Raw genomic sequence first — 13,682 nt, 5'->3', positions numbered from 1 at the left:
CGTAATACTTGAACGCTCCCTAAGACGCAATAAATTCCCCATCCAAAAGAGACGTTCCTCTATGTAATTGTAAGAAGTTGTATATTTTTAGCGGCCGGTATATCTTACGTTTATGCACGTTTGAGAGTATGACGTCATCCAGTTATTTCGAAGCGCAGATTGTAGATGTCGCTAAAAGTAGATTTCTGTTGCGATTTCTAGTCTTTATTAAATATCTGTGGAACATTATAACTCTCCTTTTATTTATTTTTATCTGTATTCATGACGTGTTTGTTCCTGAATAAATACAAATGTATGGTTTAGTACGCTGGGACCGTCAGTTATACGTGGAGTCGAGTACGGGGAGTAAGCTTTGGGCGAGTTTGGAGCGGGACACATCATTTTTGGCTCAGCATCACGTCATGGATTACTCCCTTCTGTTGGGAATACAGGATGACACCCTAGTACTAGGGATAATTGGTGAGTTTGGACGCGATATTTTTATTTATTTTTATTTTTTTGTATTTAATATCAATACCCATAGACGCTTTATCACCAGGTTTTTTTATATAACAGCGAGAAAACAGGCAGGAGTCTCATCTAGGAGGATATTAGGTGATACTTACATTGCCAGATGGCACGCAAGTGCGTTGTCGGACTTTTAAGAATTGGTTTCTTTTATTCAACGATTTCGAGACAGTAGACTCAAAATGACCTTTTGACCTAGTGTAGTTTTCGCAATTATAATTGTAATAATATAATAATAAATTATGAAAAACCCTTTCTTCGGATATTAAAGTATTTATAATATAAAGTCTAATTCCAATGATATTATTTATTTATTTATACTTTGTTACCATGATATACATACATACAAACAAAAAGTAAGTAGGTTACATAAGTTATTAGGTAACAAGCGATTTCTTCCAGGCAACCGTAATATGGGAATATAAAAAAAAGAAACACCTTCAGAAGGTAAAGTACAAGAAGTGCATAATTAATTAACAAAAAAGAAACTGGACATAACATATTATACCTAACACAAGCTTCTCTCCACCTCTCTTCGCAGTTAAAGTGTAGTGCAAATAAATTTGACAAGCTTAATTTCACAGTGACCTCACTGTAACTTCTAATAAGGACTGCGAGCCATTCCGATGTTTTAGCATGAAAGTTCGGTGTAGTTCTCTCAAAGTATGTAGCGCTCATGAACCTTGGAATGGTGCGGTACATAAACTTATATTGAGATTAGGATTGCTGTCGGCAACCCTATTTGAAATTACACAGTAAGGACTCAGCTACTAGTGAGTGAACTGTTAATTAGGTTATGGTCATTTGTATTTTATGTTAGACAATAACTTATTAACGTAACAGTTCGACTTAGGGTTCTTTAAAAAAAAGCGTAAAAAATCTTATGAGGCCGCCAGCGCGCTTGCGAGCCGCGTGAGCAGTCTTTTGGCAGTGTGAGTTTCTATTGACGGCGGTATCACTTAACATTAGATAAGCCTCCTGCCCGTCTGGCTAAACATAAAAAAGTCTGTGATAAATTTAACCGGCAAATATATTATAAAAGTAGGTAGTTAGTTTTGAAACTTAAAAGTAATAAAAAATACAAATTTCCTATTGATTACGTACGTTTGTACGTTAACTATATTATCAGTGATGTCTAGAACTTTTCTGTTTATGTGAACATTGTCAGTGCAATTTGACAGTGCCTTGGTGAAGAAAACGTCATGTGGAAACCGGTATGCCTTAGACCACAAGTTAATGGCGTGTGGCAGAACGAACAGATTACAGAAATCTGGGGCCCAACCCAAGAGATTTTTGCGCGCAATTTGTTATAAATGAGATTTAATTTTACAGACTACATCCGAACATTTACATGGGATAAGAAGTTGGAACATTTAGTTAAAAAGAACTTGGGTTCTGGTCAACCCACAGTAGTATCACCGGAACAGTACAAGCGACGGTTTTGTGCGGCGGCAAGGAAATACTTTCTGCAGTGTCCCGAACATTGGCATCAGCTTAATGATATGAAAGATGTCTAGTTGGGAATAATTAACGGATCAAGGTGAGATTTTAACAAAACCTTTGTAAAAGTAGTTTTTTTTGTTAATATAAAACATATCGTTTCAGTCGTGTAGAAAACGTTTTATTGTTCGGTTAACTGTCTAATAGTCAAATATTATTCTGTAAGAAATGCAGTTAAATTCTAGGCTATAAGATGGTATCAACAAACAAAGAATCTTCGACGCTTAAATTATGATTTTAATGTTATATATGAAATTACTTTCGCTGATTATTTCTTCAAATTTATTGTGTTGACGTAATAAAATAAAAATCTTTTCAAAAATTTTATTCTACTTTTGTACAGAAAACGTCACTAACAATAGAAAAAACTAATATGTTGATGGTAGCTAACTTCAGGGTGTCGGGTTTTTGTGACGGCGCGCGCATCGTATAAAATTACTCTCATAATTTATCCCGACCGCGCCAAAAGAAGTATAACTTCAAAAACATTTATGTATACATGTATAAATATAATATTAGTATAAGGGTCTGTCTCACAAAGTATGGATAAAGTACCAAATAGTTATGCAACGCATAAATTATTTGGGAGATAAAAGTTTCGAATAAGGAACTTCTGCTTTCAGCGGACTCATAACTTATGGTGAACTTTATGTGACGAATAACGCTATCTGTATATCGAATATAGCAACAATAGTGTTTATCCTACCAATAAGTAATAAATAGCTTATTTGGAACTTATATAAAACTTATCCGTACATTGTGAAACAGACCCATAATGTTGAATGATGTCAAAGTTAAAATCGCTGTAAATTTAAGAATAAAATAATTCGGAAATGTGAGTATTAATCGAGTCTCAAAATTAGTTCTATTTGTATATAATAAAAAAATACACGAAAAGGCGATCGAAAATCAGTCCATTAAAGGAATTTTGATTTATATTTTGTATTAGTAAATTCAGGTTTTGATTTAAAGAATACAGACTGTATTCCTGACAGACCCTCATCAGGGTTTATGTTTCCATCGGTATTCCGTAATTTCCAAAATAGTAAAGCGATTCCAAGTATGCGACAACAGCGCTACGGATATTAACAGAATTATATCGCTATGGAAAATTACAGTTCGATTCTTCTCGGCTTATTAAGCAAATTATGATCATGTAATATAGAAAATTTATATAATTATGTTTTTAGGAATCTGTATTAGTAAACCAAATTATATTAGAATTAAGTTACTGATGTATAATAAAAGCTTAGAATTGTGATGTTATAACATTCCTTATCTATATTATTAAACTTTTATAAAATATGTTTTTTATTCTTTCTATAATTCGTTAGGCAGTCTGTGACACTATTTTAAGCTATAGCAATGTCTACAATACGTTTAGTACCATCGTATTCTTTACCGCGTATTCGAATTATACAGTGCTAAGTACATATTACAAGATCTTAACATCAGGAGGCCTGTTGGACTGGCCACGTATTTTCCTAAGCTCTCTTCTCTCACATTTCTTCAAAAAAAAAATATATTTAGAGATACTGTTCACGATACAAGAAAATATATTAAATTAAACAAAACTTCAAAATAATCTGATATCAGGTTATTCGCACAGTCGATTAAAACATTTTCTTAAGCTATGTAGTTTCTGTTTTATTATTCAACATTCACAAAATATTTTCGAAATAGGTTTTTTTAAATGAATACAAATCAAACCTACTACTACAAACAACTCGTGGTGCGAGCTGATTTTCTCATCTTGCGGATCCGTGCACGTGAAGTTATGAGGATGTGTATTTATTAGATTACCTTAAAAAATCGTAAGTCTAACTTATAAATTTTAAGGGCTAAAGCCCTTGTTACACACTATGAACACAGAATACTAAATTATATTTTAGTTTTCTAAAGTGCTTTATTATTGACATAATAATGCAGTTCTCATCAAAATAACCTGGATTTTGTTAACGAGACAAGTTCTTTAATAATTTAAGTACAAAGCACAAACAGGTGCACAGCTCGTGCTCGGGTCCTTCAAGAAAAGATCGTACCAATTCATAAAAGGTCGGCAACGCACTCGCGAGCCCTCTGGCATTGAGAGTGTCCTTGGGCGGCGGTATCACTTAACATCAGGTGAGCGTCCTGCCCGTTTTATAAAAAAATACGTATCGTATTCGTATCGTATCGTACTAGAGCTATGCAATGCATGATTGTTTAGGGGCCCATGCTTTTGGAACGCTGGCTACAAATATTTTCGTTAAATATTGGTACTATTACTTACGAATATTTTTAGTAAATAAAATAAATGAATAAATTATTATTCGGAAATGCAACGTACAGAAATCCTCCTAAGTCGCTCCGTGAAGTTCTCAAATTTCTATGCTACTGGAAGAAACTAGGCTGGCTTACTTAGCCTGGACTTTACACACAACGTACCTACTGAGTCTAACCTCTCGTTCGGGCAGGCAGTGTCTTTTCGCCTCAACGTGCACGGCACGGCATAAAACTAGATCATTATTTATCAAGAGTTATGAGACGTTTATAAATACAGAGACCAAAAATCGGTCTCATATTTCTGTAGGAGTAAATAAAAAAGGGTCGCTTCAAAATTAATTTATTATCAGACTCACATAAGTTATATTCCGAGTTTCATAAACATAACACCTTTTCCATACAAACACTTAGTACAACATTTTACTTTTATACAAAAACCCAAATTTAAGGATAAAAATTTATAGCCATTAAGGATTCTAGACAAACTAGATTTAGACTTAGTGCCCTACAGTCATTTTAATATATATTATCGCTAAGACATGATAACTACATCATCTCACAATATAAAGGGCTTAAGCGTCATCTTTTTATAATTTATATAATACTAAAATAATCTGGTAAAAACTAGTAAGAAGCACAACAGCACTTTCTTAGGCTTATGGCAATTAAATTTGATAAATAATTTCGGCAGTCTATCGTGAAATTATTAATGTTTAATATTCTTCAGGAATGTCGTGAATTTGGTAACACTAAGAAAAAATATATTAAAAAATACATATTGCGATAAGATTAAAATGACTGAAGGATTTTGAGGTTATAAGAATCTCAATGTTTAAAAGGTAATAAATTATTTTAAATGAGTTTCTAGTAGATCATTATTAAGGTCATATAAACAAAGCCTCTAAAACGATACATACATTTAAGAATCTTTTGGAAAATTGTTTTGACAAGTTACAGACTGCAAACCATAAACAAAATTTAAACTAAATATTTTTATGATTCCTTTTACGACTTATGTAAAATATCTTGATTAGTTTTTTATAGTTTGATTACATTTTATCCATTTAACATAATTCAAATCAAGTTTTAAGTAGTTTAGTCAATTCTCAACTTTAATACGCTGTAATAAAGTGAAAAATTGCAACTAAACTGCCAAAATATATATATACAGAATTTCGAATATGATCATCTAGGTCTATAGTGCCGTTCAAGTATTACATAAGCATATTTACTGAAATTTATATTACCCCCCCCCCCCCAGCCCTTTGTCAGCAAAAATAATGGTACATAAACGTATTCATTTTTTGTAAGGATCATGCGTCAAAGTAAATAATTACTGTTGACGTAATCACAATATAATAAAATGAAAGACCTTCCTCCCCCTGAAATGCTTACGTAATACTTGAAGGTATTTTGATTTCCAGTAGCAAATATATTTACTATAAAGTGGTAAAACGTAGATTAAAGTTATTTAAATCAAACTTTATTATCATGGTTACCATTTTTACATAGGAAAACATCGTAGCCACGGTAACAAACCATCCACGTTTTATAATATTAATTAATATCATATTGAGTAGCTCTAAGCTGTTTTTAGTATCGCCGATTGTCAGCCGTGATGTTTATTTTCCGGCCAGGCAAATGGAGATAGAGATAGTGGAGAATTCTCCCTAATGTCACTAGTATGTCAAATTCTGACATACAGGTTTTAAAAACGCCGACTGCGATACTAAAATCAGTCTTAATGCGAATTATTTATCCCGAATACACAAGAAAAGTAAGTGTTAGACAACTTACCTAAGTACTAAGTACTAGTCTCCCATAGATTTATTCTAACGCATTTACAATAATGTAAATAAATAAGTTTACATGGGTAACTAAAAAACCGTGGTTTCAATAAGAAACGAATACTAATAATGTAAACTGAAATAAATTGAAAGTTTAAACACGATTTCATTTTGGTCCAATTTCTCATGTGATGTTTTGTTTGTACGAGAGTCTTAGGGTATGATTCAGAGAAGGTTTAGTGGTAAGTATGACTTTGTCTATCGTAATAAACGATTTGACATATGCGAGTTGTAGTTATCACTAATTCTCGACTTTGAATCTTTCTTACACTTAGACAAACATCGCGACAGGCGATCATTGTCATCAAACGTGACCAAACGTAGGCTTACGTCTTGTCATACAATTGTATACGTTATTTGGAACGAACTTTTAGTCTTAGGTTTTCGTAAACGTAAATGATATCGTTATCAAACTCAATCGATTTTCCCATTACTTTGATGGTTTTGTAGTTCCAAAAGAAACTATTTACACAATAACGTATTCATACTAAACGTTTTTTTTAATACATAAGCCTGTCGCGAAAAACCTCAAATCAATATTGTAACGCAAAAGGAATGGAATTTTTGTACCTAAAATTCAGTGTAGAGGTTTTGTAATTGTTATTAAATTGCAAATAAGTCTACAGAACACAGTTCAACCGTGAACCAAAATAATAAAGTACTTACTTTCGAGTTGAAATTGTGATAAACAATAAATATAATAACTTAGTGATAATTTGATTTTTTCTGAATTCTGAATGACAGTTATTAAACTGTTTAAAAATACATTATAGAGGTTATTTTTATATACAGTCCATAATAATACAATTGAGTATTATTTCGATTAAGATTTTTTTTATTACAATTTCGTCTTTACCTTAAGCCGATATAATGCTTACACCAAATAATGAAAAGGTTTCAAAGAAATTGCACTTTAATAAATAATTTTCATATAAATCCACTCATACATTTTCTGTCCATTTGTAAAGACCAGCCTCCTGTGCCTGTTACATTTCCTCACGTTTTCCATTACTAAGTTTAAAAAATCTATTGGTGCATAGCCAGGGTTCGAATGCATGACCTCATGGTTAAGTCTCGTATATCTCATGTCAAAATATCGCCTAAGTCAAATGTCATTGAAAAGATTGTTTTACAACTTTTGAGAATGTGATTAGCCAAAAAGTATTTGTAAACCGATTGCCTCTATATTTTCTACTCTACACCAAAATTCATTATAGATGGCATTGAAACGGTTAAAAACATACTTTTATTTAAACTTAACATAATAGTTTAGAACTAAAAGATACATACTGTAGTTTTAATAAAATAAAAATTTATTTGTCGGTTAAAGTGCAATTTCCATTGAACCATAACAGAAATATTACATTTAAAATGATAAAAGCCTAAAAAAACAATGTAACATATTTCTTGTTTCATTTAGAGATCTGATAAATCCTTCAACGGTTCAGCAGTTCAGACATAAATATAAATTTACTAAACATAATTATTATGCGATACTACTAGCAAATATATGTTAAAATCATATTAGCAGCCAAAACTTTAAAACTATTTATTTTTACAGATTCGATATTTTTACGACCAAAATATTCCATAAAAGATCACATAGCATGAATGTGAATAAATGAAGGACCAGACTTTTTAATAGATAAATATAAACCAACTTTAAATAGTCAAGACAATAGTATAAGTAATAATATCTCAGAAACTGCTGCAGGGAAAAAATCAAAAAGGGTCATCTCGTATTGACTTATTGTTTCCCAGTAATTTATGGACAAACATACATATACGAAATTTATATTGAATCCAACATAGTTTATCTTTATGTTTTTGCATCAATACATACAAGTTAAACCGATAACCCTTTTTTGCAGTCGAGTACTTTCTGGTTCCATTCCCCTATATCCGGCAAAGGGCCAGAGAAGTTCACATGTTTTTAGTCTTTTTCTAAGCAATGTGGTCTCTCCATCACAAAATATTAGTCTTAGAAAATTCAAAATAGAAGAGTTATACAATTTATCAGTAAAAACATCGAATCTGCTCATAGCTGACATAGTCTACTTATTTCATAACTCAGTAGTTCAATATCAAGTCGGGTCCAAAGTGGAACTGAGAGACCGAAGTCGCTCCAATCCGGATAATAATTCCCTGAAATTAATAAAATCAAAATATTAATCACTTTGGTGATATAAATATTTTTAAGGCATATTTTCTCCCATTTGTAGCCATTTTTAAATTATACAAGATTTTTTTTCTTACTAGATGACTCAGAGAACTACATACATTTGAGCCCAAACCTTATACATTTTTTTAAACTGACTACTACTAGCTATGAATCACAAATTTCTGAAGGCATCTATAAATATATGATAACCATGCAACAATTTTTTATTTCCAATGCCAAAAATTATCAAATATTCCAAGACCAGAATTAATCAAACCGGTCCAGCCATTCTCGAGTTTTAGGAACACAAAATTCATTTATATGTATATTTATATTGGTATGTACCAATTAGTATCACGTTGCCATATGACGTCTTCACATATGTTATTTTTCAGTTAATCTCTATTTTATCTATGCATACATTGCTTATTGCTTCTGATGTTAATGATATTTGACATTTCGCTGGTTGACCACCTGACTTCACGTAAGGATGTCATCAACATGTTGATTTTTATGTCAATAATCTTGTTTTTAAATTATAATTTTTTTTTAATAAATTTTAGTTACCGTAGTGATGTCTCAGCGACGGTGGTAGCATGCCTGAGGTCGACGGCCGCGTTGCTTTGAACGTTGCGGAGGGAACGAGCTTCTTCTTGGGACGAAGATAATTCCTCCTGTAATATAAAAATGGCGAAATCAACTCCTGATGAACACAAATTAATTTGAATGGACAAATGTTATTAATGTGATTTAAGATACTCAATTTAATTGTCAAACTAGTACAGGGGATAAAAATAAACTTAAATGACATTGACGTGTTTAATTATAAGCACCTCCTAAACTGCTTCACCAATATTGATGAATTTTTTGTTAGCGAAGTCTATTTTAGAATGGTTTAGATTTACAATAAAATGTTTTATTTGTTTTAAGAAATGTGTACAGTAGTAATATATAAAAAGTCTGTTGCTCTTTTATGCTATATATCACTATGTCTACTGGCATACTTATGTCACCCACCTTGAGTCTTTTGATTTCATTCTTCAATTTGGTAATCATTGATTCTCCTTCAGTGGCTCGACTCTGAAATTAAATACAAATTTTTAGTATTAGATCAAGACAACCTCCTTAAAAATTTCCAGAGACAAGATCAAAATCGATGTCTAACTAAAGCTTTATATTTATAAAGAACAAGTTCATTAATACTTTTAAAATTTTCATCAGTATTTTTCAACAGCATAACCAATCTAGTCCAAAGAGGCTAATATAGTTCTATTCTAATATTTACTATTGCATTAATTTGTCAAACAAATAAACTCAGCTCAACAAACAAAATAAGTGCTAGTAAACATGGATGCAATGAAGAGAATCATTACTAATTAATACTAACAGCAGTATCCATCAAATTATGTTCAACTCGATGTGTTGCAGCCTCAATTTGCCCAATATATTCTCTATCAGCATGTCTAGCTTCGCTCAGCTGTAATCTTAAAGCGGCTTCAGAAGCCCTGACACTGCTCAACTCAGCCCTTAAAAGTCTGAGTGCTTCTCTTCCAGAGTTCAACTCATCTTCAGCTCGTAGCCGTCTGTTCCGTTCCATAAATAGCTCTGACCTGTAATTTTGTTTAAATTTATTTAAACTAAATCTATATTAATATGATAAACCTAGAGTTTATTTTTATGCGCAAAGCATAGGAATTGGTAAAAATTACAAAAAGAGGAAGGTTGTGAGTTATGTGGGTGGGAAACCGCATGAAGTAGTAGGCTTATAAATGTAATTTATTACACGGAGTGTAGGCGTTAATATCCTTCTCTTTTGATACTTCTTACCTCTACCTATCCAGGGTAAAAACCAGGAAACCTTCATTTGTGCCACGGGCTGTTTGTGTTTTCGTGGCTTTGGGACGCTAATACCGGATGTGGATGGCCATAAACCCTCTTTGTTTTCTTGAACTTGAACCTTCTGCTGACTTCACATCCGGAGAACTACCGAGTCTGTTCACCCGCCATTGGGTCAACAGATTGGGAGAGGATGCTGTCTTTTTTTGCGTCCTATCCTTGGGAGCCCATTTGCTTTTCGTCGAGTGCTCCGAACTGTCGCTGACTCTGCCGTCGAGGTGGTCCTGCAGGGTATGGAACTTTTTAGTCCATTCCCTACGGTGCCGGTCGGAGGCAAGTGCCAACCTTGGTTTAGGCATTCCTGCAAGGCGGCTTTGCGACGTAAGACTTTATAGCCTGGGCAGAAGCGGCGACATCCTGTGATGCGACTATGGGCGAACTTCCAGCGCATCTAGAGTTATCTAGAGTGCCATCAGCTGATTAGCGATTACCAGTACGGCTTTCTCCGTTGACGCTCAGATGGTGACCTCCTAGTATATCTTACTCATAGGTGGGCAGAGTTCAAGGGGGAGGCGCTGGCGATACGTTTGGACATAGTGAAAGCCTTCTATCGGGTGTGGTACAGAGCACTGCCAGCTACTAGGCTACGTCCTATTCCCAACCATGTTTATTCTGCATATCAATGATATGTTGCAACTTAGCAACATTCATTGCACTGGGGATACTTTTTACACTGGCCGGGCAGGTATTTCTTGTCTTGTTGTCAATGAGTAACGGAACAAACTTGTGTCTGAAGTCGAAACTCTTCTGCGTGGAGAGGGTAGACTTAATCTAGTCCAATTTAACCCTAAGAAGACAGAAGTTTGCGTTGCGTTTTCCGTTAAAAAAACTTCCTTGTCGCTACTTCGCTCTTTGAAGTCAATTTTCTTAACGACTCGGCTACCATCGGAAAACTGGCATCGAATCGAATACCGTTCAGTTTCGCGGTCATTTCGCTAAAAGGCTAAATAAAATGAATTTAAGCAAGGCGAAACGGTACTTTACTCCGGGCCACCGCTTGCAACTCTATAAAAGCTCTACAAATCTTCGAAGACCAATCACTTTCCATGCAGCTTGATCCGTCGGCGTTGCGTGGAGATGTGGGGTCTCTCTGCATCTTCTACTGCATTTACCATACCAATTCGACTAGCACAATGCACATTATTCAAGTGTACAAATATACGATTTTCTAAAAGTTCTAAACTACATATAGTTAATTTAAAAATAATTATAAAGAAACTATACATATGTCATTTATACTAACCTGGTCCTCTCTAACTCCATAATATGCTGCAACTGGTCGTTCTGTGGTTGGGGTTCAGGTGATGTTCTGCCAGGATGTATTGGTAGGAAATCTGGCAACCGCATCGACTCAGCTCCTGTATTTACAAAATAAATAATATTACTTTAAATAACACTCACTATACAACCATGTTATTAAAAAATATATCTACCAAACCTAATCAATATACATATACATTTTGATCAGAATATAAGAGCAGATAATCAAAATATTTTTTTTAATAGCCTTTATGGTTTTAGAAAAAACATATTAAGATTATGTGCAGATTGGGACTTTAACCTTGGCTAGAACTTCTTCCAGAGAGGTATTAAGCCTAAAAGCGACACAGCATTGATAGAAAGCTCCTCTTCATATAGTAAAAAGGACTGTAATCATATATAATTTTTTACTATTCCACTACTTACTTACTTTTCAGTAATTTGGATAGATTTTGTTAACATACAGTACACATAGAAAATTATAATTGCTAATCACAGTATAAGGTCAAAATGGACAATTACAGTTCTCAATTATATAAGTGGTTCTTTGTTTCTTGTTATTGCTTATATTATAAATTTACATTTCTACTAAGTTTTGAATTAATGCCGAAGATGATATAATAAAAGAAGTGTCTTATTTAAGCTAACAATTAATAAACCAACCAAATATTTTTACATACTAAAAAATTTAACTATACATAAATTAAAATATATGTTATTTATTAATTAATTTATCTGAAATATGTGCTTATATTTTGGTGCCTCCTAACCCAAAAACATACTATTAATTCACTAGAAACATAGGACCTTCAAGTACACATCTTGTTGTAAACTTATGTAAGCATATTACATATTAAATCACTCACCAGCATTAGGAGGGAGGTCAAGAGGAAAATTGTTTCTTGGTGAGACATTTCTCCTGTCTGCTGGATTAACTGACTCTGTTAAATCCAAGTTAAGGTGCACTAGGTCTAATGGAGGAGCTGCCTCAGCCCCCCCTGGGAGATCCAATGGGACATTCCGTATTGCTGATCCTGAATCAGCAGAGGTTGATGCAGCACCCAAATAAGAGTCATAATCGTAATTTCTGTTACCATAACTATTTTTGTTTCTTCTACCAAGAGAAGATGAGGAACCAGCACTATAATTAGAATTAGTGTATGTAAAGTCTGGTAAATTATCAAGATCTACTGATATAGGACCATTAGAATTTAAATAAGCCTGTTCCACCAAAATATGGTCTTGAACAAAGTCTGGAAGAGATGGCATGCCCAGAGGTTCTGATGCCAGGTTTGGCCGGTGGAAAAATGGAACATCCGTATGGTCTGCATAGAAGTTATGCTTAGATTCAGATTCTTCGACTACACTAAAAGGAATTTCTACTGAACTACTTGAGGATGCATCGTCACTATTACGGTGTAATACACTGTCTGTTTTATTTTCTTTGGCTTTGATATCGTTGAAACGATTTTTCTCCCGCCTCGGTTCATTGTGAATATCCAATTTCTCTATTCTCGTAGGAGAGTGCTGCACTGTATTCGCGTAAACCTTTGGTCTAGCACCGGTGTTCTCGTACGTAGAATTCCCTGGTAAGGATAAGTCGCGCTTCAGGAAATGCCGAAATGAAAAAGGATTATCATCTTTACGCATTGTTCCCGTTGACTCTGCAAAAATAAATTAGACTCGCTTAGGAATGCCTGTAAATATAGAGTAACAAAAAACAACATCCCAAAACACTTACTTGACGTCGAGCTAGTAGGGTCTGTTGGTGATGTATGACCATTTTCTTTGCTGTCATACTTAGCTTCTTCTATACCTAGATCAGGCTTTGTTGAATTTTGATGATTCTCATCAGGATAGCCTGCATTATTTGAATTTTGAGATGATTTTTTATCCGAAACACCATCATCGTCTTCCGCCATTATAACTAAAATGACAATTTGCCATTTAGATTTAATATTTTATTAAAATGTCAATTGACTATTGACACTTTGACATTAAGAGATACCTACATTTCGTTGAGAATACCACAGAGTTTTAACACATTTTTACCAAATGAACTTAAAATTTATTAAAAGTATCGCTTCTAATCATAACATTTCTTTATAGCAGCTTTTCAGCAAATAGAGTCGATATCTGTGTAAGTAACAATCTCACTTCTTGATATCGTGCTAAACGTAGGGCAGAAATGGTAACAATTAACGCGCCAAGTTCAAACAACCATCTTCGTTAGCTTTAACATAAAA

General features: G+C 33.6%; 2 protein-coding genes across 5 annotated transcripts in view; one reads left to right on the top strand and one right to left on the bottom strand.

The window, feature by feature from the left end:
* LOC123715712 (1-phosphatidylinositol 3-phosphate 5-kinase) overlaps positions 1-8,919 on the top strand; it is a 36,970-nt gene extending 28,051 nt beyond the window's left edge. For 2 of the 4 annotated variants that reach the window (XM_045670954.1, XM_045670957.1), the window contains 2 exons: positions 304-459; positions 1,840-3,314. In XM_045670954.1, the coding sequence (XP_045526910.1) occupies positions 304-459; positions 1,840-2,024 (341 nt within the window). In that variant the 3' untranslated portion in view covers positions 2,025-3,314. Of the gene's footprint in view, positions 1-303; positions 460-1,839; positions 3,315-8,843 lie in introns of those variants that run through there. The other 2 variants (XM_045670955.1, XM_045670956.1) reach the window with 2 other exon arrangements.
* LOC123715713 lies at positions 4,597-13,358 on the bottom strand. Its single transcript, XM_045670958.1, has 7 exons — positions 13,178-13,358; positions 12,303-13,100; positions 11,420-11,534; positions 9,668-9,890; positions 9,298-9,360; positions 8,848-8,954; positions 4,597-8,264 (listed from the first exon to the last, which is right to left on the bottom strand). The coding sequence occupies exons 1-7, from the start codon at positions 13,356-13,358 to the stop codon at positions 8,204-8,206; spliced, it is 1,548 nt and encodes a 515-aa protein (XP_045526914.1). The 3' UTR covers positions 4,597-8,203.
* Between the last annotated feature and the right edge of the window lie 324 nt (positions 13,359-13,682).

The sequence above is a fragment of the Pieris brassicae genome, chromosome 10 (assembly GCF_905147105.1).
Source record: "Pieris brassicae chromosome 10, ilPieBrab1.1, whole genome shotgun sequence".
NCBI classification, from domain to species: Eukaryota; Metazoa; Arthropoda; class Insecta; order Lepidoptera; family Pieridae; genus Pieris; species Pieris brassicae.
Note: the sequence above shows the minus strand (reverse complement) of the source record. Positions and strands in the feature narration are given on the sequence as shown.

What these genes read in the sequence shown, in the direction of transcription:
- LOC123715713 (XM_045670958.1), bottom strand. Translation starts at nt 13,358, where the DNA reads ATGGCGGAAGACGATGATGGTGTTTCGGATAAAAAATCATCTCAAAAT. An exon ending in ATAATTTGATGGATACTGCT is followed by an intron (nt 9,361 to 9,667) that starts GTTAGTATTAAT and finishes ATTTAATTTCAG; the next exon opens with AGTCGAGCCACTGAAGGAGA. An exon ending in ATGAAATCAAAAGACTCAAG is followed by an intron (nt 8,955 to 9,297) that starts GTGGGTGACATA and finishes TTTATATTACAG; the next exon opens with GAGGAATTATCTTCGTCCCA.